Source organism: Protomyctophum parallelum (assembly GCF_964188405.1).
Source record: "Protomyctophum parallelum genome assembly, chromosome: 13".
Taxonomy (NCBI): Eukaryota; Metazoa; Chordata; class Actinopteri; order Myctophiformes; family Myctophidae; genus Protomyctophum; species Protomyctophum parallelum.
In genome coordinates, this window is record NC_139708.1 from 43,860,757 (window position 1) to 43,887,782 (window position 27,026).

A 27,026-nucleotide genomic window follows, 5' to 3' on the forward strand; every position below is an offset into this window, starting at 1 on the left:
ATGTTATGCTTTAGCTATTTAAAAATAGCAGATCTACAAGCTCATATCGCGCCACCGAGTGGCGCGATACGAGCTTGTAGGTCTGCTATTTTTGAAAAACCTAAGACACTTTTAGAATCTGATCTCGGGTCAGAATGGGTTAATAATGAAACTGTCAGGATGTAGAGGACATTTTTAGAATCTGATCTCAGGTCAGAATGGGTTAAAGAAGAAAACGTACGTATACATCAGTGCACTGACCGCATAAATAACCAGACGACCATTGAGCAGCGCTGTTAGGGTTCAAACCAAGGGCAGCAGCAGCAGCCGGGGTTACAACCTCATCCTCCAGTCCCCGGTGTCCTTTCAGCGGCATGATGGCATTAATTCCATTCTGTGAGCAGCTTAAACCACTTAAAGCGCCGCATATATATGTGTACTTTGTTTAGGCCAACACAATGGTGAAAGTAGCCGATCCGTAAGCTCACAGCGACACGTCGTGATGACGCACGCGATGCTCTGTGAGCCTGTAGATCGGCTATTTCGGGAACATTTTTTGGAAATATCTTTCACCTAGAATGACGTGAAATACAGATGGCCGCGTTGAAAGTGGTTAATATGAATGTTGCACTTATCCCTTTTTCAAGGTCCATTATTTATTCAGCATTTCTTTTTTTTTTTTTTTATCCCACGATTTTGTAATCCATTTTTCACCCCTGTGCCAATTATCTAATGTGATCCTGGGATCTACAAGCTCGTAGCTTGTAGATCTGCTATTTTTTTTGGAAAATCGTGAAAATGTGGCACAGATCTTTGAATACATATTCTTTGCTTCTGGGGGATCCCTGGAACAACATGTTTTCAGATGGGGGTCGGCGGCCAATTACATATCATTCTGTGGCTCCTTGACATGAAATAGAAGACATTTGTAGAATTGTCCTCATGGTCTAAATAGGTTAATTTAAAGACACAGACTACGAAGTTAAACGCTTTCCTCCCGGCAGTGATGGCAGTGAAGACACAAGGAAATATATATATATATATAAAAAATAAAAAACTGTGAAAAAAACTAAAACTAAAAACTCCAATACAACCAGTATACAAATCAACTCGTGGCCACAAACATCATCCAGGAGTCGTCTAACTGTCTGTATAACGATGAATCCATGGCAGCAGCTGCCAGGGAATGTCTGTGGTGCGGCCATTCGCAAAATGCTATTCATTGGGCGTGTCCAAGGAGATGAGTGACTCCCTCATAACTAATGTTGCAGAGCTCCGGGCGAATCAAAGCCGGCAGCCCAGCTCCCAGACACAAGGAGGAGAAGGATAGATAGATAGATAGATAGATAGGTAGATAGATAGATAGATAGATAGCTTAGAGTATATATGAATAGAGACGGCACCCGAGTTCTCCTCCCATCCACTTGCATTAACCCATTCTGACCTGAGATCAGATTCATCCGAGGTTTCCACTGGACACACACTGGTCTGATGAACCCATTCTGACCTGAGATCAGATTCTAAAAATGTCAGTCGTTCTTCAATTTTTTCAAAAATAGCAGACCTACAAGCTCATATCGCGCCACTCGGTGGCGCGATATGAGCTTGTAGATCTGCTATTTTTAAATAGTTCAAGCATGACACGATGCTAACACCAAAATGGGTTCCCGTTCAGAATGGGTTAAGTTGCTCTAAAGCGCACGAGGCGATTTCACTCCTCTTTCCGGGTAGGAACAGAGTGCATTCTGGGATGGATTTGCCCCCAAACACATGAACGTTGACTGCCGTTGACTATCATTGCACGCGTTCACGTGCGTTCTTCACGTGTGAAACGGCGTTCCACGTGTCATCGTGAACGTGCACAATGATAGTCAGCGGACCAGCGCGTTCATGAGTTTTGGCCCACGCTGCAATACCAAATTCGGCCACTATATGTCCATTTGGCCTCAGGGTTTCCTCTGGGTGCCGTCTCTATTCATATATACTCTAAGACGGATATGTAGATAGATACACTACTAGACGTATAGACGAGCTCCCAGACACAAGGAGGAGAAGGGTAGATGGATAGATACACTACTAGACAGATGCACATCTCCCGGCAGGTTGTTTAGAAGGTTTAAAGGTATATTCAGTGATTTCACTCAAAAAACCGTAGGTTTCGTTTTTGGCTGTGGGACCCAGCCTTTCGTCCAATCAGGATAGAGAGTCAAAAACGAAACCTAAGGTTTTTTGACCCCCAGGGGTTAACTGGGGACAGGGAGAAACTCCTTATATGGCCAGCACACTCTATAGTAGGGAGGATTATCACAACAAAACAAAAAAATAAGTGATATTTGAATTAAGTGAAATCACTGAATATATCTTTAAGCACACCAACCACACCAATGATTCGAGAGACGCCAACAAAACCGCTTTAGCGTTCGTCGCAGCGGTGTGATATGTCCCGCTGCACGTTGGCGCATTGCGTCGCAAGTGATTCGATTCAAAGGAGTGTGCACTGTCTGTGTGTGTGGCTGTGTGTGTGCGTGCGTGCATAAGTTGTAGAACCGATTCAAAGGAGTGTGTACTGTGTGTGTGTTGCGTGCGTGTCGTGAGCTATTTGAACTTGGACTAAGGTGGGTGTCTTAGATTGATTAGCAAAACAAAAGGGAACAAAGTGTGTCCCTTATCAGTTCAAAAAGTTTTCGTTTTACTTTTACGATTCCTTATTTCAACTCAAGGCACAGAACTTGGCAACCTTAGTGGTGTCGAGTGTACGTACGTATGTATGTATGTATGTACTATGTATGTATGTAATGTGTCCCGCCCCCTTTCATGACGACGCCAGGCCCAGGAAATGAATCCCAATGCATTTTTCCCATAGATATTTCAAAAAGTATTTATTTAAAGACCTTTTAAGTGTTGTACAAAGCCAACTCGAGTTGTGACAAATCATGACAACAAACACAATATTTTGGACCAAACAAATAATTACAAAGAAGAAAAACAACAACAAAAAACTGCTGTTTTTTTTTCTACTTTCTAATTCTTTGTTTGGCCCCAAAACATTGTGTTTATTGTCATGATTTGTCACGACAAGAGTCGGCTTTGTCCGCGGCGTAAACGTCTTTAAATAAATACTTTCCGAAAAGTCTATGCGGAAAAATGAACATGGATTTCGAGGGGGCGGGACTGCGACGCTCTATTGTGATATGGCATAAACGTGTTGTATATATAAATATATAAATATTGGATGGGGAAAAATCGATATTGGCAGATGCTCAAAATCAAATGTTCGTAATCGGATCGGGAGGCAAAAAAAACCATGATCGGCGACATCCCTAGTATTGAAGCATCAAAAGTGGAGTTTTTCTCAACTTCTGACGATGAGTTATTTTTTGCTGGTCCCCCCTCCCCCCCCCCCCCCCGGCTCTGCCTCAATGGGGTAAGAATGAGAGGCCAGCGAAAATACCGGCGAGCGCCCCGGTGTGAAGTCAGCGTAAGAATGTAGAGATGAATCATATACGATCACGACACTGTAACACTGTTGGGATGAAAGCATTCACCAAGTGGCATATGTTATGTTAATGAGGCGCTCGTCCCGGAGCGAGACAAATTGACTTGATATGGTTCCCACGCTCAACCAGAGAGAGAACGTCTCTTCTGTTCTGTTCTGCAACGACGCAAGTGTGTGTGTGTGTGTGTGTGTGTTTGTGTGTGTGTGTGTGTGTGTGTGTGTGTGTGTGTGTTAATGGCCGCTGGAGGCCATGACTGATGACTCCCATTAGTAAACGACTCTAGTCTGTACCCAAACAGACGTTTCAATTTCTCAACTTTCACTGCTTTGCAAAGTCATTAATGTTTTTCTGAAATTTAGCTTTTTTTTTTCTTTTTTACACTAAACCACTAACAAAAACTAAAAGAAGACAAAAAAGATGTTGATATATGACTTGAATAATAAACTCTTGTTTATGTTAGATTTACTCATACAACCAATTTAGACCTATACAAAATAATGTCTTCTAAATCATGTTTCTGTGTCAGTGCTTCTCAAACATTTCCATGTCAAGGACCCCAAAAATTATATGTAATTGGACGCCGATCCCCATCTGAAAATATGTTGTTCCAGGGACCCCCCCCCCCCCCCAGAAGAAAAGATATGAGTTAGAAACGTGTTCACGAAAAAAGAAAAAAAAATAGCAGACCTACAAGCTCGTAGCGCGGCACTCGGTGCCGCGCTACGAGCTTGTAGATCTGCTATTTTTCAATAGCTAAAGTATAACATAATGCTTTAAAAACACCAACAGGGGTTCCCTCCCAGAATGGGGTTAATAAGCGTACTCCCTTAGACGTCGGTGTCCCTGTAGTGCTACGCATGAGATCGGCCATTCGCTCTCCGTCGTTACGATGAGGGATTATAGGGCTTAAGTGGTTAATAACCTCTTAATTAGGCTACTGATTGGTAAATCATGTTACAGTAGTTTACATTGCAACATAGGTTTTCTTATCGTTGCTCGGCACTGCTCCCGGCCTGCTGTAGATGCGTGTGTGTGTGTGTGTGTGTGTGTGTGTGTGTGTGTGTGTGTGTGTGTGTGTGTGCGCGCTGTCTGTAGTGTGACTGGCTTTGGGTGGAGGAGTGGGTTACAAGAACTCTCGCCCCGGGTCCAATCCTAACCTTAAAGGTATATTCCGTGATTTCACTTAATGTGTGATAATCCTCCCTACTATAGAGTGTGTGCTGACCATAGAATGTGTTCCTCCCTGTCCCCAGTGAACCGCAGGGGTCAAAAAACACTAGTTTCGGTTTTGGTGGTGGGTGAGAAAGCCTTCATCCAATCAGGATAGAAGTGGCCTTCCTCCAGTCAGGATTGAGCGGGGGCGGGCCTTGTTGTGCATGTGCATGTGCATATCTTGTTACCAGGGCGGACCGTTTTTTTTCTCCTCCAAATCACCCAAATCACCGAATGCTCCTTTAATCCCAGTAAAAAACGATGCCTGAACCTAACCTTATTCCTATATACGCAACGTAACGTCAGTAATACTATGTCTTAAAACCTAACCATATTCATAACCTCATATATCGGTGAGTTAAAACAGTGAAACAAATACTATAATTCAAGAACGGCTGGACCAAACAAATAATTACAAGGAAGAAAAGGAAAAAAGTGTTGTAACCTGCCGTTTCTAATTATTTGTTCGTTGTATTCATTGTCATAATTTGTCACAACTCGAAATGGCTTTGTCCGCATCTTTAAATAAATTAATGAGGAAAATTAAACGGGGGGGGGATTATTTTCCGGGTCTCTCGAGGGGGCGGGACTGCGACTGCTCTATAGAGGCCGTTGTTTGGGTGGAGGAGTGGAGGGGTAAATGGTAAATGGTGCATTTATATAGCGCCTTTATCCAAGGTGCTTCACAGAGACTGTGCATTACATTCACCCATTCACACACACATTCACACACCGATGCCGGAGGAAACCATGCAAGGCACCAACCTGCACATCGGGGGGGGCAATTAGAACCCATTCTGAACGGGAACCCATTTTGGTGTCGGCATCATGTTATGCTTTAGCTATTGAAAAATAGCAGATCTACAAGCTCATAGCGAGTGGCGTGCTATGAGCTTGTAGGTCTGCTATTTTTGAAAAATCGAAGAACGACGACCAGTGTGTGTCCAGTGGAAACCTCGTATGAATCTGATCTCAGGTCAGAATGGGTTAGGGGGTTCAGAGTCTTGCTCAAGGACACTTCGACAGTAACTATGGGGGGGGGGGGGGGGTTTGAAGTGGGAACCTTTGCAACGGTTCCCATCCGGTCACTCTACAACCACCCCCCCCCCCCCTCCTCCTCTCTCATATAGACTGTTGTTTGGGTGGTGGAGTGGGGGGGGGGGGGGGGGGGGGGAGTGGAGCAGTGCTGCTCCACTCTTATATAAGCGGCATATAAATCACTGCTGTGTGGATTAAAAGCTCAATGCCTACATGAGTCAACAGGAAATGGCTTGGTCTGCTGAAGGAACATTCTTTAATCAGGTTAACTCCAAAAGCCAAAGTATATATAAAAAAAATCCAGTAGGATTTTATATGTTGGCTAATGGGAGTGCTGGCAGGCCCTATATAGTACAAGCAATTATATACTGTGTGTGTGTGTGTGTGTGTGTGTGTGTGTGTGTGTGTGTGTGTGTGTGTGTGTGTGTGTGTATATATATATATGACAGAAAAAGCCCAAAAGCCAGCTTGACCTCCGGCCTCTGTGATTAATAGATTATTATTTATTATTTAGGCTTCAGATTGAGAGGGTGTGTGTCAGAAGAAGTGTGACTATGAAAGGATGACAGCTGTCAGAGTGTGTGTGTGTGTGTGTGTGTGTGTGTGTGTGTGTGCGTGTGTGTGTGTGTGTGTGTGTGTGTGTGTGTGTGTGTGTGTGTGAGTGTGTGTGTGTGTGTGTGTGCGTGTGTGTGTGTTGTGTGTGTGTTGAAGTAAAGTGGGTCATCTCGCTGAGCCCGGCCCTTTGAATGGATGAGATTACATGTTTTGAGAGTGGGAGGAATGAGTGATAAAAGCAGCTGAAATGTCCTTTGCTTGTGCTTGTGCGTGCGTGTGTGTGTGTGTGTGTGTGTGTGTGTGTGTGTGTGTGTGTGTGTGTGTGTGTGAGTGTGTGTGCTTGTGCGAGCACGCGCGTGCATGTAGCATGTAGCCGCCGGGTACATAAGGATAGCACTGAATTGCACTTCACATCTGCGTGGCATTGGGGCTCTCGTCCACCATGACGGTGCAGGCATGACGGTTCAGTGCCTGGCATCAAGGGCACGTTAGGCTCTGTCCAAGGCCTGCAGGAGCCTTTGTTCTTTTTACTTTCAGTTGAATTAATGTGTGACATTTATTAAATTCACACGCAAACGGCAATTAAAATGTTTTGGAGTCTACTTGTAATTCAATTAGTCTCCCGAGCCACACTGTTGACGCACACAATTTTGCAGTGGTGGAAAGTAACTAAGTACTTTTGCTTAAGTACCGTACTTAAGTACAATTTTGAGGTATTTGTACTTCACTTGAGTATTTCCAATTTCCAGTACTTTTACTTCTACTCCACTACATCTACATCTTTACTTTTACTTCACTACAATTATTTTAAAACTTTAGTTACTAGTTACTTTGGCGATTTTCATTTTTATTAGAAAACATACGTTAAACCACTAGGCAAGGCAAGGCAAGGCAATTTTATTTATATAGCACCTTTCATACTCAAGGCAATTCAAAGTGCTTTACAGAATAAAAACAAACACAGAGTGAGTGCAACAGTGCACTTTAAAATGAATACAGATTATAATAGATACAATTACATTACATTATACAACAGATACTCCCACCTTTAATAGAAACAGTTAATTGGGATATGCAATGTTAAATAAATACGTTTTTAAATTTGACTTAAAAACGGCTATGGTTGGGGATTTTCTAATGTAACCTGGAATGTTATTCCAGGTTTGTGGTGCATAATGGTGGAATGCCGCTTCACCATGTTTTGTTCCAGCTATGGGGTGAACTATCAGTAGGCCAGCCTCAGATGACCTAAGGGTTCTGGAGGGCTAATATGGCTTCAGCATGTCTGAGATGTAGCCGGGCCCAAAGCCACAAACAGATTTATAGACGAGTAATAAAACAAAACAACCCTATACATTTCGGCCATTTGAAAATAGCCGTGCAGTCACGCAAATTCGTCGTAATAGAAATAAGAATCATCTAAGCATAGATGAACAGTGCCCATACCCGAGGTGGGGTTGGCGAAAGGGCCTTTCTGTGTGGAGTTTGCATGTTCTCCCCGTGTCCCCTAGGGTAGGTACCCTCACAAAAAACATGCAGTAATCCTGGTCTCTAAACTGCCTCCCCCTGGCCAGCCGGGGCACCTGATGGAGGGGAAAGGAACTGGTTGGAATAACGTGTTCCTTCCAGGCGCTACGTCCAACCAGGGAAACTCCCCCCTGTCAGGTGTAAAGGAGCAACTTGGGGCACTCGGGCATGAAGGAAGCATGAGTTAAGTCCGTTGATCTCCCCTTGTCCCCCATATAATGGGGACTAGGTTGGTGGAGGGTGTGTAGAGCCCAGGATCACATTAGATAATTGACACAGGGGTGAAAAATGGGTTACAAAATTGTGTTCCAGACTCTTATGTAGCATTTGGAGATGGACTAGTTGTGGAATGAGTTGTCTGTCTGGTTACACAAGACTATTAACTGAATTATGTCACCTTAGTTGTTCTTCTGTTGAATGGATGTAGGTTACTGGGTTACTCCGCGCAGTCACTCCTTACGCTAATAGTCCTTTTTTATTTAACCCATGACTACTATCAGCTATTTTTTATTTTAGCTATATATCTTTTATCAAAGGTGGGAGTATATTTTTAATTTTTTTCTAATGTTTACTATATTTATATTCTCTATTCATTGCATTGTTGCACTGTTGTTTTTTTATATATATTTTTTATCCCACGATTTTGTAACTCATTTTTCACCCCTGTGTCAATCATGTAATGTGATCCTGGGCTCTACACACCCTCCACCAACCTAGTCCCCATATATGGGGGACAAGGGGAGAGCAACGGACTTGAACTCATGCTTCCTTCATGCCTGAGTGTCCAAGTTGCTCCTTTACACCTGACAGGGGGGAGTTTCCCTGGTTGGACGTAGCGCCTGGAAGGAACACGTTATTCCAACCAGTTCCTTTCCCCTCCATCAGGCGCCCCGGCTGGCCAGGGGGAGGCTATGTATTTTTATTTATTTATTATGAATTATTTTGAATTGCCCTTGTGTAAGAAAAGGTGCTATATAAAAAAATGTCCTTGCCATGTGTCTTTCTTTCTTCCAGAAAACTCTTTTAACAGTGGTTTAGAATAGATCGGTCGTTCTCAAAAATAGCAGATATCATTGGACTAATATATAGATATATATATATTTTTTTAATCACAAATCTTATCGTCCGGGGGGTCCCTGGAATAAAATATTTTCAGATGGGGGTTTGTGGCATGACAAGATGACCGATTTAGAAGGATGATTTTATTTTAATTTTTTTGTGTGATTTAGTGCAGGGATTCTCAACGTTTTTGGCTGGGGTCCCCGGAGATTATATGTTATATAATCATACATTTGTAATAACTTGGGGACCCCTCAAAATAATTTGGCGACCCCCCCCCCCCCAGAGGGGTCGCGACCCACGGGTTGAGAACCCCTGATTTAGTGGATTTTACACATAATCCACTTGGGACGTACGTACTGTATCTTTGCTTGTTGTCTTTAGACAGAGAGTTGAGCCACAGGAGGAAAGGTACAGGGAGGATCTGGTTGCAGTTCAGCTGTACAGTATATATGGGCACACACTGTACATACAGTATGGTGCTATGCATATGGTGACAGATGCTAGCTTCACGGTTTACTTGGTAAATTGGTGTCCTGTGGTTTTTCAAAGATCAGATTGTTATTTAGCATGTTGTCTAGACAGTGCCAGGTTCATGGTGTAGGTTTACCACTTTACCTTTTGTATCCTATGGTTTCAACATTTCAGATTGTTCTTTAGCATGTTCTACATATTTCCAGATGGGGGGTTCCGGGCAGACCAAATACAGATAATTCTGGGGGTCCTTGACGTGAAAAAGGTTGAGCACCACTGACATCGAAACATAGGCTTTTTTCCAGAAAACTGTTTTATTTTTATTTTTTAGAATCGGCCTCAGGTCTAAATGGGTTAACCCATTCTGAACGGGAACCCATTTTGGTGTCAGCATCATGTTATGCTTTAGCTATTGAAAAATAGCAGATCTACAAGCTCATAGCGCGCCACCGAGTGGCGCGCTACGAGCTTGTAGGTCTGCTATTTTTGAAAAATCGAAGAACGACTGGCATTTTTAGAATCTGATCTCGGGTCAGAATGGGTTAATCAGACCAGTGTGTGTCCAGTGGAAACCTCGTATATATGAATCTGATCTCAGGTCTAAATGGGTTAATAATAAGCCTTCCCCCCCCCCCCCCCCGCCCTCCGCAGGTCAGCTGAAGACGGTGATGGAGCAGGTCCTGGACTTCGCCGTGTGCGAGCTCACCAAGATCGTGGAGGCGTCTTTCGACGACCTCCTCCTGGAGATCACCAAGAAGGACCGCGAGAAGGACCTCCTCCTGGAGGAGCGCCTGGACCGGAGCACAGCGGCGGCAGGAGGAGGAGGAGGAGGAGAGAACGGACGAGCTGGGGGAGGAGGGCGGAGGAGAGGCTCCGAGAACGACTCTGCCTCGCCCAGCGGCTCCGACGACGCCAGGGAGGACATGGAGAAGGAGAAGGAGGCCAAGGAGGCGGCCAGCCATGGTGTGTGTGTGTGTGTGTGTGTGTGTGGGTTAGGGCATTAACTTCTAGTATTTTTTACTAGTTGCCTAGTTGCCTAGTTTACTAGTCGACTAGTTGTTTAACTACCTATTATGTAAAAAAGAAAAAAAATCTTACTAGAAAACTAGTCGACTAGTTGCGTAATGACCGTGTGTATGTGTGTATGTGTGTGTGTGTGTGTGTGTGTGTGCCTGCGTGCCTGCGTGTGTTCACCAGCTACTAATTTACAAGCCAAATATGCACTGTCTATGTAATGTATATCGTTGCTGTGGGAAGAAACCTCCATATTTTAACTAGTGTTTTTTCGTAAATGAACTTCAAAAAGCGTCAAAAGTAGCAGATCCCCCTATGGGCCGTGGCTGGTACTACAGCCTGGCAGCGTGCCGCGGGTTCGACTCCCCATCCCCACGGCCTTTACTGCATGTCTTCCCCCCCCCCCCCCCCCCCATCTCTCTCCCCATTTCCTGTCAGCCTACTGTCTGTCCCTCCATAAAAAAATAAATAATAATAAAGACGAAAGCCAACAAAAACAACCATAAAAAAAAAGTAGCAGATCCATAGGCTCGAGCTTGTAGATCTGCGACTTTTGATGCTTTTTGAATTTTAATCCTCAGAAGTAACAGTTTTGGACATGTATGCGGCTTCCACCCGACAGAGGCGATAATAAAAATGGACCAGGACCATTAATTGTGGCTGCTTGGCAGAAAAGTAAAAGTAGAAATTAAAAAGCTCAAATCATATACTTGGTTCCTACGACCGCAACACACGGTCCCTGATCCTTCTCGTGTTTTCAGCGAGCGACATGGTTGTACATTGTAACAACCCAGGCCCGCTGAAAGAAAGAGCTGTGACTCCCATAGACCTCTGCTGTAATGTGGAGAAGTAACCCGTGTCGTGGTTGGGGAGACCCAATAGTTCCGAACACTGTAATGTGGAGAAGTAACCCGTGTCGCGGTGGGGAGACCCAATAGTTCCGAACACTGTAATGTGGAGAAGTAACCCGTGTCGTGGTGGTGGAGACCCAATAGTTCCAAACGCTGTAATGTGGAGAAGTAACCCGTGTCGTGGTGGTGGGGGAGACCCAATAGTTCCTCTGCTGTAATGTGGAGAAGTAACCTCGTGTCGTGGTGGGGGAGACCCAATAGTTCCGAACGCTGTGTAGAGTTCCAGCGTTGAACCTCGTTCATTCTCGGTGGTTAACCGTGGCATGCTCACTCGCTGCTAAGTTGATGAAATGACTGCATTGTTGACATCTCCTCAATGTTGTCAATAGTGTTATTTGAATATAATAGTCGGCTTTAGTTAACATATATAGTTTATTGCAGTTTTGTTTTTGTTCTTTTGTGGCATTCATTATTTTTTTCAGTTGTTTTACACTTTGCTTTTGACCGTATTACTTAGGGATGCACCGAAATTATTGGGCTGAAAATAAAACGACAAAACATTTTGGTGTTCGTATACCAATGAGTGAAAAAGCAAATAAAACAAACCAAAATAAGAATTACCGGTATACACCAAAACAGCTTCCATAACATAATGAGTGTTGGGAGTGACTGTTATGACGGCCTGTCCCGTCTATATATAGCACGCACTCAGCAGCACTCTCCCTACAGAGCATCTGCCACCAGGCTACAAGCCCCCCCCCCCTCCCCCCCCCCCCCCCCCTCCTCTCATACTTACGCTTGTCTATAATTTACTTCATCGTTTGATGGCGTCTGTCGCGCACCGAATATGTCTGATCTACAAGCTCAGCATGTGTCCTTGAAAAGCCTGGCCGAATGCAGTTACGTGTCGTGTCGACAGCGTTCTATGGCAAAGTGTAAATCGGGCAAAGCTGCCGTTGTGCGTTTGATACATTCTGATTGCAGCGAGTGATAGCTATAGCTCAACTTTAGGTAACATGGCTAGTTTGTGTCTAGCAAGGTTTAACTTAACTTAACCCATTCTGACCTGAGATCAGATTCATACGAGGTTTCCACTGGACACACACTGGTCTGATTAACCCATTCTGACCTGAGATCAGATTCTAGAAATGTCAGTCGCTCTTCGATTTTTCAAAAATAGCAGACCTACAAGCTCGTATCGCGCCACTCGGTGGCGCGATATGAGCTTGTAGATCTGCTATTTTTCAATAGCTAAAGCATAACATGATGCCGACACCAAAATGGGTGCCCGTTCAGAATGGGTTAAACCCTGGCCTGCATACTTTATTGTACAACGGAATGGCACAATTGTCTGATCCACAAGCTCACAGTGCGTTGCGTCGTGCGATGTGTTTGTGATCTTATAGATTGGCCATTTCCGCTCTGTTGGACATCGTAGCAGGCGTTGTGGAAAATGCTGAAAAAATGCTCAAAATGTCCGCCTATACAATGTCCAAGTTAGGGAGGCCAGGTTGAAAGTGCGTAATTCAGTCATTACACACATTGTTTATTAGTAGTCCGTGGATCAATGACTAGTGTTAAGATCAGCAGCATAAATGTGAATAACTAGTTATAACCGCTAAAAGGCTAATAATTACTTATTAATGATCTCATCATGTCACATTTCTCTGTTAAAGAACTCCCATGAGAAAGCATATGGAAGACTAAAGTTTGATGACCTAGTAGCAAGCCAGCTAGATGCAACCATTAGCAGAGGTATGTACGGTAATTGTCTCGTTCTCGTCGCTTCTGCGGACTTCATGGAACGGCCGTTTCTTTTGGGAAGCCATGCGTCCGAATGATGCACACACAGCCAGCCATGGTAAGACATCAATCTATAAACTTGTTTTGTGTGTTTGTTTTGTTCCATCAGATTATGAATAATGTTTTTTATTTCAACCATTTTAATTGTGTGTGTGTGTGTGTGTGTGTGTGTGTGTGTGTGTGTGTGTGTGTGTGTGTGTGTGTGTGTGTGCGTGTGCGCGCGCGTGCGTGTGCGTGTGTGTGTGCGTGCGTGCGATCTAGCAACAACAGGAGTACAAGACGGAACGTGCCGGACCTTCACCCTCTCTCTCCCTGGACATATTATATAATAAAATGTTGTGTTGAAATGCCATCGGTTGCCTTGTGTATTCTGTACCGTTTGAAACTATAGCTCTTGGTTTACATTGAGCAGTCGGTGTCATGATGTATATTGAGTACAAATGGTAGGAAACAAATGCACAAAAGAAGCAGTAAATTGCAGTGTAATGTACATACTGTATGTATGTATGTATGTATACATGTATGACATGTAAATAGAATGAAGTGCAAAGGTCCATTATGTATGGTTAGATATACAGTATGGACAACACTATTAACTGAGGAGTATAGGGCTTTAAGCAACTAGTCCATTATTTAACTAGTCGATTAGTAAATCCACTAGTCGACCTTGTTGGTACTAGTTTTGACTAGTTGATAAGAACGAATGTTTTTTTCCCCCCGTTTTTGTAGGCCTCAAGATCAGCAGGAATATCGTTATAGTTAAAAAAAATGAAATGTACAACTATTTAAAATAAATTATAATAATAAAAACAATTAGATAATATGTAGGCCTAGTTAAACAACTAGTCGACTAGTAGACTATAGCCTGCAGGGTCCACCTATGCATTCTTATATGGAGACGTGTGTGGACAAAAACTGTATATTTGGGACACGGAGATATATGTTCGGATGAGCGGTGAGTCGCTTATCAATCAATATCAATCAATCAGACTTTATTGTCACTTCCACAATATACAGTACACTGGGCATACAGGGGAGCACAATACCGTTCTCCACAACTCATGATGTTAAAAACAATAAGACACATTCAAAGGAGGCAAAAGCCTTTAAAAAGAAAACATTAAAGCAGTAAAAAAAAAGAGCAGACAACATTGGCAGGAGAAAGTGCTGATGCATTCAAAGTGCAATATAGATAGTGCTGTTCATCTCTCAGGACGTTGGCCTTGGGGGCAAAATGTGGCGAGCATTCAGACCCCTTTTCCACCGGTTGGTTCCCAATGGGAACCGGTTCAGTTCTTTTTGGTTTTTAGTCCATGAGCCAGAGCTCCAAAATTGGTGGGAAAACTATACCTTATATAAAATTGTTTTTAGGATCAATACAAGTAAATTATACATGATAACCCTTCCACAGTAGTAGCTTTATCCTATTTTCGATTATTTAGCATATTTTCCTATTTGCATATTTAAAAATGTAAAATTTGTAATACTATAAATCATTGACTTCGTGTAAGTACTCAATTGGGGAAAATGTCATGGTGACAATAATCTAATATAGGTATAGTTTTGCTCCACTCAATTCATGATTAACGTTTCAATTTTGGTGCTCTGGCTCATGGACTAAAAACCAAAAAGAACTGAACCGGTTCCCATTGGGAACCAACCGGTGGAAAAGGGGCCTCAGTGTCCTGATGGTCTTGGGGGGAAGAAACTGTTGGACAGCCTGCTGGTGCTTACTCCTAGGCTCTTGAACCTCCTGCCAGATGGCAGCAGTTCGAGGAGATGGTGGGAGGCGTGACGTCATGTTGTAGTTTTCCCAACCACCGCGGTGGTGGTCACCTTTTATCACCTAAAAGTGGGAGTATGAATGGAGCCATGAGGAACAGTGGGCAATTATGGAGCATGATTTTTGGTTTGGTCTACCAATTATGGAGTGGAGCAGTGCCTGGGGAAGATCGGATGCATACAACATTCCATAGACAGTGTGAACAAATGCACTACTGATGGTGTTTATATCTGGTATTCCCTTTGTCTGCATGTTTATATGTCTTCACGAAAGACGTTAACCCATTCTGGGCGGGAAGTGGGAACCCCTTTTGGTGTTCTAAGCCTTCTGTATAAGGAACCCCTCTTGGGGTTCTGTACAGTATGTACAGTATTCAAAAATAATAACTTTGACGCTGCTATATAAATATTTGAAGTTTTTCAGAAAGCTTAGGTCAGGATTTAGAGGGCTTTTTAGAATCGGCCTCAGTCCAACCACAATAGGCTATGAGTAAGTATGACCATAGAAGCACCATACAAGCACCGTAGCATCGAATCCTAGCCTTCTGGATTTGCCTTGTGATATTATCGGCACCCTCGTAATGTCATAAAGTAATATAATGGCAATAAATAAATAATACGGTAGCATATATACGACATGAATAATAGAGCACAGTAATCAATGCACATTATGTGTTAATATTTAATGAAACGTACCGTCGGCGTGTGTACTGATTTGTGTGGGGGGTGCAGGCTTGATGACGCTAATTAGGACAGCATCGAGGAGAGAGAGAGAGAGAGGGAGCAACGCATCAATAGACAGTCTACAGATCTACAGTCTAGTGTTTCCCTGTGTCAACCAAGGACTGTCTAAAGAGGACGGGACGCGAAGACCGTACGGGCGACGCCATGTTGCACCATGGAAGGAAAGAAACATGCGCAGTTGAGACCAAGGAAGCTGAACGCGGAAGTGTTGGTTGCATATAGCCCATTGCGCATGTTTCTTTGGAGCACCATGGCGTCGCCCGTACGGTCTTCGCGTCTCGTCCTCTTTAGACAGTCCTTGGTGTCAACCAGGAAGTAGGAGCAGAGAGCACAGGGAAGTACAGTTCAGTACAAGGTCTGCTAAGAGGGTTTTAATTTAAACCCAAGAAAGCGGCGCCTGTTGGCTTGTTTCCATTGGGATCCTTTGTACTCAATTCATCGAGCACGGTGTAAGATGGTCGTCTGTGGATTGAATGCCAAGAAGTGACTCACACAGTGGCCATTTTGCTCGCACGTCATATTTGCTGGTTGGGACCTTAGAGTATGAAAAGAGACGGCATAGTGGCCGAATTTGGTATTGCAGCGCTGGGCCAAACTCATGAACGCGCTGGTCCGTTGACTACCATTGTGCGCGTTCATGATGACACGTGAACGCTGTTTCATACGTGAACGCCGCTGTTTCATACGTGAACGCGTGCAATGATAGTCAACGGCCAGCATGTTCATGAGTTTGGGGCAAATCCCTCCCAGAATGCACTCTGTTCGCCCCATGCACTTTTGAGCAACTTAATGCAAGTGGATGGGAGGAAATATCCGGTGCCGTCATATATATACTCTAAGGTTGGGACGGTGGAATTTCATTAACTTAAATAGCAAAATGGCCGCCACGTGGATATGGCAGATGGCTCTCGTGCCCTCGGTCTGCTTGCTATGACGACAACATTTCCAGATCATGCCATAAAAGTATCTTCTATGTTCCTCTCCTTCCTCTTGTTTCCCCCCTCATCTCTCTTTCCTTTCCGCTTGGTCTTGTATCCCGCTGTTTTCCGTCACACCTTCCCTCGGTCTGTTTTTCCCGTTTTCTCTTCCCTCTGTTCCCGCTTCCGGTTCCTGCTCCTCCTCCTTCCTCCTCCTCCTCTCTCCCTCCCTCCCTCCAGAGCGGGACAAGCCGGCGGTCATCTCCGTCTCCCAGGACTGGGTCCCCATCCTGGACAAGGTGTTCGGGCAGAAGTGGTGCAGCGACATCTGGCAGATCAAGGACGAGCCGCGCGACGGTGGCGGCGGCGGCGGCGGCGGGGGGAGGGGGGGTGGCAGTGGCGGCGGCGGCGTGGAGGACTCCAGCTCCAACCCCATCTGCGACATGGAGCCGTCCCCCACCTCGCCCCAGCAGGACCCCCGCTGGACGCCGCTGGAGGACATGGAGGTGCTGTCCCCCGAGGACGGCGACGACGACCACCACCACGCCGGCCTGGCCGAGAGACCCAAGCCGCCGGGAAGAGGAGGAGGAGGAGGGCAGGCTGGCCTCGCCCCCCTCGGGACGACCCTCGGCCCCGCGGCAGGTAAGGACGCCAGTCACGGATATATATATATAGGGCAGTGGTTTCCCGAAACCTTTTCATGTCAAGGACCCCCGAAAATTGACACTAATTAGCCCCGTGGACCCTCATTTGAAGAGATATGGCAGGGACCCCCCCATAAAAGAAGAGTTTTTTCACGGCTCTAGCGGTGACTCTCAACGTGTTTAACCCAATAAAAAGTCTTCTGAAAGAATATATATATATATATATATATATATATATATATATATTCAAACCTACATGCTCATATGAGCTTGTAGATCTGCCATTTTCCAATAGCTAAAGTATAACATAATGCTTAGTTAAAACACCAAAAATGTGTACACTCTCAGAGTTACAGACCCATAAGGGTCCATTTGGTTCCAAACTATCATTTAGCTGGGGACCCCCCGTGGAACTCCCTCAAGGACGGGGATAGGTACGTAGCAGTGGTGGAGGGAACGTCCCACGGGCCCTGATGCCAGATTGACAGCCCAAATTCCAGCAATGCACTCTACAGCGTAGAGGTCTTGCCCATGCAGCGTGAGCGAGCAATGGGCATAGGTTTGTCTGCAGCAGCAGTTCTCGTCAAAACATTGATTGTAGATGTCACAAGATGTATCGCTAGGTGGAGATTGGCAATCGTCTGGCTACGCAGGACTACAGTAGCAGTAGTAGTAGTGGTAGCAGTAGTAGCAGTAGTTGTTACGAAGGAACGGAGTAGCGGTAGTGGTGGTAGTAGCAGCAGTAGCAGTAGCAGTAGTAGTAGCAGCAGCATTAGTAGCAGTAGTAGTAGCAGTAGCATTAGTAGCAGTAGTAGTATATTAGTAGTAGTGGTGGTGGTGGTGGTGGCATTAGCGACACCTGTTGTAGTAGAACTAAGTGACTGACTAATATTATGTGCTGCAGCAGCAACATCAGTAATTGTTGCATTTTAGAATTGACGTAATTATGGCTTGGCTAAGTATTTAGAGTTGAAGTAATTATGGCTTGCGTGAGCAATTAAGCAATTATGGCTTGGATACGTATTTTTGAGTTGATGTAATTATGGCTTGGGAAAGTATTCAGAATGTTGTCAAGGAGACTGACTGACTGCCATGGAGAGGTTTGATTTGTGAGAGGTGCAAAGACAATACTCCCAGGGCTTTCCTATTGACCTGAGCCTCTCCTATGTCTGCTTTGGAGACAAAGGGAGAACATTGCTGTCTTTAGCATTTCTCTCTTGAGACGTAAGGAAGTGCAACTGAGCAGAGGACCGTATGGGGGAAGGTTACAGGTTAGATGTAGGTCTAGAGATAAGGGATATTACCACTAGAGCACAGGTCGTGGTGCATTGTGCAACCCCCCCCTGTCTCTATTGCTCTCGTTCTACGTAAAGGCCCCGTGGAATGGCTAGACGGAATGTCAGTTGATTCTGCACATTTTCTTTGTGTTCATTTTGAGTTTCAATCAGTAAACCATTCTTTATATTCGGATGGCTAACAACAAGTTAAATGCTCTGAAAAGACAAAGAAGCAAAACAAATGATAATAATGGTTTCTGTGACTCTTTCAAGGCCCCTTCGAAATAGTAATTTGTCATTGGCCCAGACCCCACTGTGTCCCGGTATTGACTAAACCAATCAGGACGTCTCTCAGACGAACTGGTTAGCTCTGTCGTGTCAACCAAGCACTCAGAATGGCTGGGCAACGTTGAAGCCGTCTCCCTACTGGTCAAATGTGGTACTGCAGTTCATGGCTGGGCCCAGGTTAAATTCATGAATGAATCCGTGACGTAGAGGTACCACAAGAACAGCGTGAGGGGTATACTATGACGGGTGCCAAAAACCAATCATATCAACGCTCGAGGGGTACTATGATAGGAGCCAACCAATCATATCAACGCTCGAGGGGTACTTACTAACCACTGAGCAACTTCCATTGAAGTGAATAGCGAGGGGTGAGGCTATCGCTCCTCAATCCGTTCTCTAGATAATATTATAGCTCTATTCCATGTCGGTAAAGAGAAACTTTAACATACTTTCCTTTTGGTTTTTTTTTCAAAAATATCGGACAAACCAATCAGAAGCTCTCCTAACTTGGGATCAGCATTGGATCTGGCTCTAATTTAGATTTCACGAGGCCTTTAAAACCACACGAACCGCGACATCCATAATCAGGGGGAACATTAGCCAAACATAGCCAATGTACAAGATGAAGACGGGGGGGGGGGAAGAGGCCCACGTTTTGATTTATTTGAATCCTTTCTTAGGCAGAAATGTAAACAGCACAGCACATGGTGCAGTAAAGACAAAAAAAAGTAAACAAATACAAACACTGTACAAAAGACAGTGGGACATTACATTTACCTCCCCTTGTGGTCTGAAGCTATCAGGCGGTCTGATGAATTGTTTCAGTCCAATTGTGAAAAAACCCAGTGTTACCCATCCTTTGACCCATTCTGAACAGGGACCCGTTTTGGTGTTATGCTTTAGCTATTTAAAAATAGCAGATCTACAAGCTCATATCGCGCCACCGAGTGGCGCGATACGAGCTTGTAGGTCTGCTATTTTTGAAAAATCGAAGAGCGACTGACATTTTTTGAATCTGATCTCAGGTCAGAATGGGTTCATCAGGACCAGTGTGTGTCCGGCGGAAACCTCGTGTGAATCTGATCTCAGGTCAGAATGGGTTAATGGATGATGGGTGTCAAGGAATTCCACATTTTGGCTGGCAGAGCACTGAGCAGTAGAATGAGAACCTCCCCATGTTTGTTCTAAACAGATCATGGGTGCTCCCTCTGGTGTCGTGGCTGTGGATATCACTCGCTTTGGAGAAGTAGTTCCACACACACACACACAGCGTTGTTTTTGTCAGCAAATTACTATTTTTGTTTAGTCATAGTCTTTGGATTTGGAATAAAACTTCATTTAGTTTTAGTCACATTTTAGTCACCCGGAATGTTTCAGTGTTAGTCTAGTTTTAGTCGACTAAATCTACGGTCGATTTGCGACGCGTTGTGAGCTTGTAGATCGGCTATTTCCCAGCATGCAACTAATTGTAAAATGACTTATACTGGATCTCTTGTCCACTAGTCCCTTCCGAAACATTTTAGTCTAGTTTTTATTTGTTGACAAAATCGACACTATATTTAGTCATAGTTTTAGTCATCATGGCTTAGTTTTTATTTAGTTTTCATGTAGTTTTTGTCAGGGGAACATTCACAAAAAATAGCTGATCTACAAGCTCACAATGTGTTACGTAACGTTGTGATGCGTTGTGAGCTTGTAGATCTGCGGATTTTAGAAGAAATCTTATGTGGCATAAATCTTTGAATATATATTCTTTCACGGCGAACGTTTATATCTTTGCTTCTGGGGGGTCCCTGGAAAAAAACATTCTTGAGATGGTGGTCTGCGGCCAAATACATATTCTGGTGGGTCCTTGTCAGGAAAACGTTTGAGAACCACTGACATAGAAACAGAGGTTTATCAGAAAACTGTCAGGGGCTTGTGTGTGTGTGTGTGTGTGTGTGTCTGTGTGTGTGTGTGTTCCTGACCTCTCTGGTCACTGTTCGTCAGCCTCCATGCTCCATAATAATCTCTCTTCTCTCCCCTGTGTGTGTGTGTGTGTGTGTGTGTGTGTGTGTGTGTTCCAGACCTCTCCGGCCACTGCTCGTCGGCCTCCATGCTCCATCGTCTGCTTACTCTTCCTGCTCAGCTGCTGGACGACGACCAGGACAACGCGGACGCCACAGAGACACTGGCCGCCCTGGCCGCGGAGATCGCCAACTGCCGCCAGCGGGAGCTCGCCACCGCCGAGCCGCCCGACCGCCTCCTCCTCCGCACAGCATACCCGTCGCCCATGACCATCAAGGAGGAGGAGGAGGAGGAGGAGGGGGAGGAGGAGGACGGGGCCGAGGAAGGGGAGGAGGACAAAGGGAGAAAGGTGAGGAGGGTTTTTAAAACACACAAAGTTTAAAATATGTTGATAAGAGATTCCTTCCCGACAGCGACGATATGTGACTGGTTCTGTCCGAGGCTAAGTCATTGAATTTTCTGAATTTTCGTAAATATAAATGCGACCACGTCTCTGTGTGTGTGCGTGTACGGTTGTAACGCACGTAACTCGAGAACCGTTTGACCCACCGACTTCGCCTTCGACACACACGTTCCACACCCCCACAGGGAGTGCAGTGCCAGGTTTAGAGTTGGTCGGACCCACGGTTCTCCAGAACCACCACAAAAGGCTCTGGTCAGGCTCTGCCAGTGGGCCTAATCAGCCTAAATCCCCTCACCTGTGCAATTTACAGCCTCTGCCTCAGCCAATTGCTTGCCATGGCAACCCCACACCTGACAATGGATTAGCCTACTTAACCAGTCCCCCTTTTCACAGTCAGTCAATTTGCCCTCTTCAGACACAGGCGGATACAGAGATCTCCATCTCCATGTGGGACACAGACAGACAGTTAAAAGGGGTGCTATGACAAGTTGACAACGGGTATTATTAGGTTCCCAAGTTGCATCGTTCTCAAGTAGGCCAGTAGCCGACGGGCACGTACAGGTCTAGTGTCATATGAAAGCAGGGAATCATATAGCTTCAAATTGACATAATGGTTGTTCAGTTTGACCCACCGGTTTTGGAGATATGGCTTATAGAGTCATGTCTTGCGGAAAACAGCGAGTTGAGAAAACGGGCTTGAAAGGTTCACTTCCGTGGTCTCTAACATTACACCTAGCTACATGTTTAAGCATTTATTTCATATGTACATGTCAATTTCAGCTCTGACATTTATTTCAGACATGCTCTAGTACAGGGGTGCCCACACTTTTATGGCGTGAGAGCTACTTTCAAAAATGATCAGCTCAACAAGATCTACCCACCATTGGTTCAAATGCACCTGAGGGGGCTTTAGAATAGGGGCGCTGGCAATACAGACACATGCACTTGGAATGGGAAATAGGGGGGGAGAAATCTAATAGTTAGGGGTTTTCTGTATTTAATTTGTGCACAGCAACACTGTTGAAAACAAAATATTGCACGGTGAGTTTGAGCTTACAGGCGCCCCTTTTGTCAATCAATCAAGTAAGTCACCTTTAACTGAAGTGGCAGATTCCAAAAGATGTTTTTTTATATACATATACATATATATATATATATATATATATATATATATATATATATATATATATATTTTTTTTTATTAAATATTCTTCAGGGACATGTCCTGTGATCTACCTGCACAGCCTTTGTGATCTACTGGTAGATCGCGATCTACCTTTTGGGCACCCCTGCTCTAGTATGTGAAGAGTCTGCCTGTGCTATTAACTCATTTTGGATTAAAAAAAGAAAAAAAACCAGTTAGTATTGCCACCACGACTGTCTAGTCTCTCTATCAAGACTTGGCCTGAGCGTCCAAGCTCTCTACGTCGTCCTCAGACGAGTCCTCCAAAGGCGTCTCTAGTAATCTCCATTCTCCAAACATCTAGCCAATTTATAATAATAATAATAATACGTGCGTACAATTTATATAGCACTTTTCCGAGTGACGTACTAAAAGTCGCTTTACAAAACGGCAACAAAATTTAAAAAAAAATAACTTATAGGAATAAGAATAACTCATGTAAAAAATGTTAAAATCTATCTGAAAAGGTGTGTTTTGACTGTGGTTTTAAAGGGATTGTGACATTAAAAAAAAGGTTTTGGAATTGTTCTTGTTTTTTTTTGGTTTTCTAATCTCAATTGCACCCAAAAAACATGAACTTTTAACATCCAGTAGATTTTCTGTGATCTGGGGTTTTCTGGCTCAAACAGGTGATTTGCCGGCAGTAAGTGACATCACTTACTGCAAATCCCATATATGTCAATGGGATTTGCCAGCAGGTGTCACTGTTTCACTGTGTTGCCTGTTTTCATTGTAGCTCAAAAGGCCCAAAAAACCCCAAAGAAAACTTCAGACCACAGAAAATCCACTGAATGTTCAAAGTTCAGGTTTTTTGGGTGTAATTGAGGTCATAAAACCTAAAAGAAAAAAGAAAAAGAAATTAAAATGAATGTCATAAAACCTTTAAACGTGGTGAGGGTGGGGTTAGCTTTGACGTGAGCTGGGGAGAGTGAGTTCCAGACAGTGGGAGGGGTTGGCCACCCCAGGTCCGTTTCTCTGTTCTGGGTGGGGGGGGAAAGCTTGTCTGTGCGTCGGTTTCCACACCAGCATCTTTCTGTAGCCGGGTCGGTGGTACAGTAGAGGAGACGATAGGTCATTGGGTCACTCAACAGTACCCATAGTACTGCCACTATTGATTATTTTCTTGGCAATTATTTCATCCGTTTCTTTGTCGATTAATTAAATTAAAAAAAGGAGCTCATTTAAAACCCATTTTGGGGCGGGAACCCCCTTTGGTGTTGTTGAAAAATAGCAGATCTACAAGCTCATAGCGCGCCACCGAGTGGCGCGCTACGAGCTTGTAGGTCTGCTATTTTTGAAAAATCAAAGAACGACTGACATGGAAACATAGCTTTTTCAGAAAACTGTCAGGATGTAGAAGACATTTTTAGAATGTCAAAATGGGTTAAAAAAGAAAGAAAGAAATAATAATAATGTATTGGACTTCTGCAAATGGCGCCCCCTGGTGACTCCCACCTGTACTCTACTACAGTGCTTTTCAACCCTTTTCATATCAAGGCCCATTATGTTTTTGGCATTTGAGCCACGGACCACCATGTGATGACATTTAGCCTCTCAGACCCAAAACGTTATCGTTGAGATCTTGTCTATTCTGTATTGTCTGTATTGATTTGAATTATCTAATTGTGCAGACTTCTTGCAAATTAAGTAATGCAGATGTTTAACAATAATTAAACTCTTGAGAGCGTAGAATGAACCCCCTTACGGGTCCATTTGGTTTAATTTTACGCTCTCAAGAGTTAAAGTTAAAGGTCCAATTCAGCTTTAGCTAAGCCCCGCCCTCTCCCACTTAGACACTTTCCAGCCGGGCTCATTCATTCCAATGTAAATATCATGGATTTTACACATTAAATACTGGTTCATTTTTGGAGCCAGACTCCGCAAATCCGTCAACAAGGCCTGCCAATGCCATATGCACTGGGAAAATATGTGCGTGACATTTCTTTTTGAAAACAATGTTTTATCATATAGGAAAACTATTGGTGGAGAGGTTTGTCTAACCCAGAGTAATCTAGTAAGAGAGTGGCGACACTATAGCGTTGACTCCCATTGTAACAATGGGATGCGGATGTGCTCATTCTATCTCAATGGGATAGTTCCAGCGACAGGAGCAATGTTTGGAACTACAGCTCATAAGGTACCCGCTTTGCCGCGAGATCAAAGCGTGTCGCTAGTACTCTCCTACTCTACACTCTGGTCTAACCCATGTTATGCTTAGCTGTGATTGGACCATAACAGTTTGGGGAGGGGCTTAGCTATCGGACAATTGGTTACCAACTCTTTTCATTTAGCATGGGGACCACCTGGAACCCCATCCAGGACCACTGGTGGTCCCCGGACCACCGGTTGAAAACCACTGCTCTTTATTATTCATGTAATGACATCACAGTTGTTTCGTAGAGAACATGTAATGACATCACAGTTGTTTCGTAGAGAAGTAATGACATCACAGTTGTTTCGTAGAGAAGTAATGACATCACAGTTGTTTCGTAGAGAAGTAATGACATCACAGTTGTTTCGTAGAGAAGTAATGACATCACAGTTGTTTCGTATAGAAGTAATGACATCACAGTTGTTTCGTAGAGAAGTAATGACATCACAGTTGTTTGGTAGAGAAGTAATGACATCACAGTTGTTTCGTAGAGAACATGTAATGACCTCACAGTTGTTTCGTAGAGAACATGTAATGACATCACCGTTGTTTCCTCGCCTCACTCTAGCGCCATTATTTTGAAGAATTCCCCGGCAAAAGACGTGTTATTATGGCAGGTCATTCCAAAGTCCAGGATCACCTTTAGTCTTCAGTCTAGACTCTAGACTATGGAACGTGTTGCGCAGCAAAAACAGACTATCTATAAGCTCACAACACTCCATGCCGCATTGTGAGCTTGTAGATCTGCTTTTTGAAATATATATATATATATATATTCTAATTTATTTTTCTTTCTATTCCTGAACATTTTGAAACGTTTTCTCCTGTGACAATATGCCCCAAATAGCGATGCCAGAGTGGACGTGCTTAAAAGTAATCAATAGAATCTTGAAATGTATTCTAGTGTAAAACTAGATGAACCAATGAATGGAGGCTAAGGTGGTGTGCAGACGAGGACGTATTTTGAGTTACCTGGGCAAGTATTTAGCCGATCTGGGCTTTTTGCCACACGGAGACGGCGTTTTGGGGGACCGGCTAATTTTGAAACCACCTTCCAGAGTGGGAAAGTTTGGAGACGCGACTTTCTCGTCTCCGTGTGTATAGCAAATGCCGCCTAATCCCTAATTTGCTGAAACGGTGATGTCATAGTCCCCTTGCCGAATACCGGAAGACTCGACCCGGTGCTTGCCCGTTTTTCCTCCCGGAATTGTCACCAGTGAGGGGGATAACTTTGTAATACTATTGGCTGTTTGTATTCTTTTTGGAAAAATATAAAAAGATACTCCTGTGGAAAGGCTATATTATTTTACTTATATTGACCCTATAAACAATTTAGTATTATTTAGTATAATGTAAGGTTTTGCACACTCAAATGGTACCTCGTCAGATAATCCCCACATATCCTACAACAACTTCTGTGAACAGACTTCAATGTAGTAGATTTTCATAAATTATATTTGTACTTAGGCTGTCTGCTGTCATGAAAGTTTATAGTTAAAGAAATTCAAAGTCCAGCCGTCTGCTGTCCAGCCTCTCCCACCCCTCACATTGGGGAAATTTCTGGGAGGAAAACAGAAACGGGGCGAGTCTTCTTGTTACCCCCTCGCCCCCTCCTAACTAACCAGTGTTAATGGTTTATTTCACCATAACCAGTGTTGGGGAAGTTACTTTTAAAAAGTAAGGAATTATAGTTATCGTTACTTATCTAAAAAAGTAATTTGTTACTTTACTTTACATTAAATTATGAAAGTAACTACTTTACTTTACTTTACTTTAAATAATAATAATATAAAAAACGATTTAAAAGAAGGTTTTTTGTTCTGTCGCACAGTAAGAGAAAAGACAACTCCCTCTTAACATTATGAAATGTAGTGGAACAATAAAACATGTTCAGGAATTTTGACAGGCATCTTCATAGACATATTCTATTTCATCAAATGTATTTTTGAGCTCATCTTCCATTTTAGAATATTCACTGTTCAGGTATTTGGAAAATGTATTTCTGCACATTGGCCCTGCTTTCACTGGTATTTTGCTGACCAAGGAACAGACTCCACCGGCGTTGAGAGGGGAAGCATTTCCTCAACAACATAGGCTACCTAGCAATCATTTTGTCAAGTTGACTCTTGGTGACATGCTACTGTGGCGATTTAAAATCGATATTTCCAACCCCCAAAGCATCCGATCTCGCTGTCATGATCCGCATTTGCCATTTTAGCGTGTGGTACTGTATTATGATTTTCGTTCAACCCGCGATTTCTGTCTGTGTAGTGTCTATGTATGCGTTACAAGGGTTTGTGTGTCTGTGACTAAATTTGTTACTGTTTACGACAGCCAGTTAGCCCGCCCACCCTGTAGACTGTCTCTGATTGGCTTACCCCGAAATCTGGCCCTACGTTAGCCAATCAATGACCTCTTCTTTTTATCAAGCCATGTGGTCTCAGAGGCTAGTATGACTGCACAAACGAAACTGTCAACACAGAGAGCGCTCTCTCTCTCTCTGCACTGCAGGCAGCAGCACAGAGACGCCTGTATGATAGACTCACGGAGCTGCGAGACTTTTCACTGATCACATAAGTTGACATAACGCCATAACGCGGGTAACGCTCGCACAATAACT

At 43.9% G+C, this 27,026-nt stretch overlaps 1 protein-coding gene across 1 annotated transcript in view; it reads left to right on the forward strand.

The window, feature by feature from the left end:
* Positions 1-27,026, forward strand: part of LOC310868701 (uncharacterized protein) — a gene marked incomplete at its 3' end in the record, with an annotated part of 54,649 nt that overhangs the window by 26,020 nt on the left and 1,603 nt on the right. Inside the window, exons 2-5 of the mRNA XM_083779158.1 lie at positions 9,993-10,304; positions 16,693-16,768; positions 16,850-17,094; positions 20,728-20,918. Of these exons, the coding sequence (XP_083635284.1) occupies positions 9,993-10,304; positions 16,693-16,768; positions 16,850-17,094; positions 20,728-20,918 (824 nt within the window). The remainder of the gene's footprint in view (positions 1-9,992; positions 10,305-16,692; positions 16,769-16,849; positions 17,095-20,727; positions 20,919-27,026) is intronic.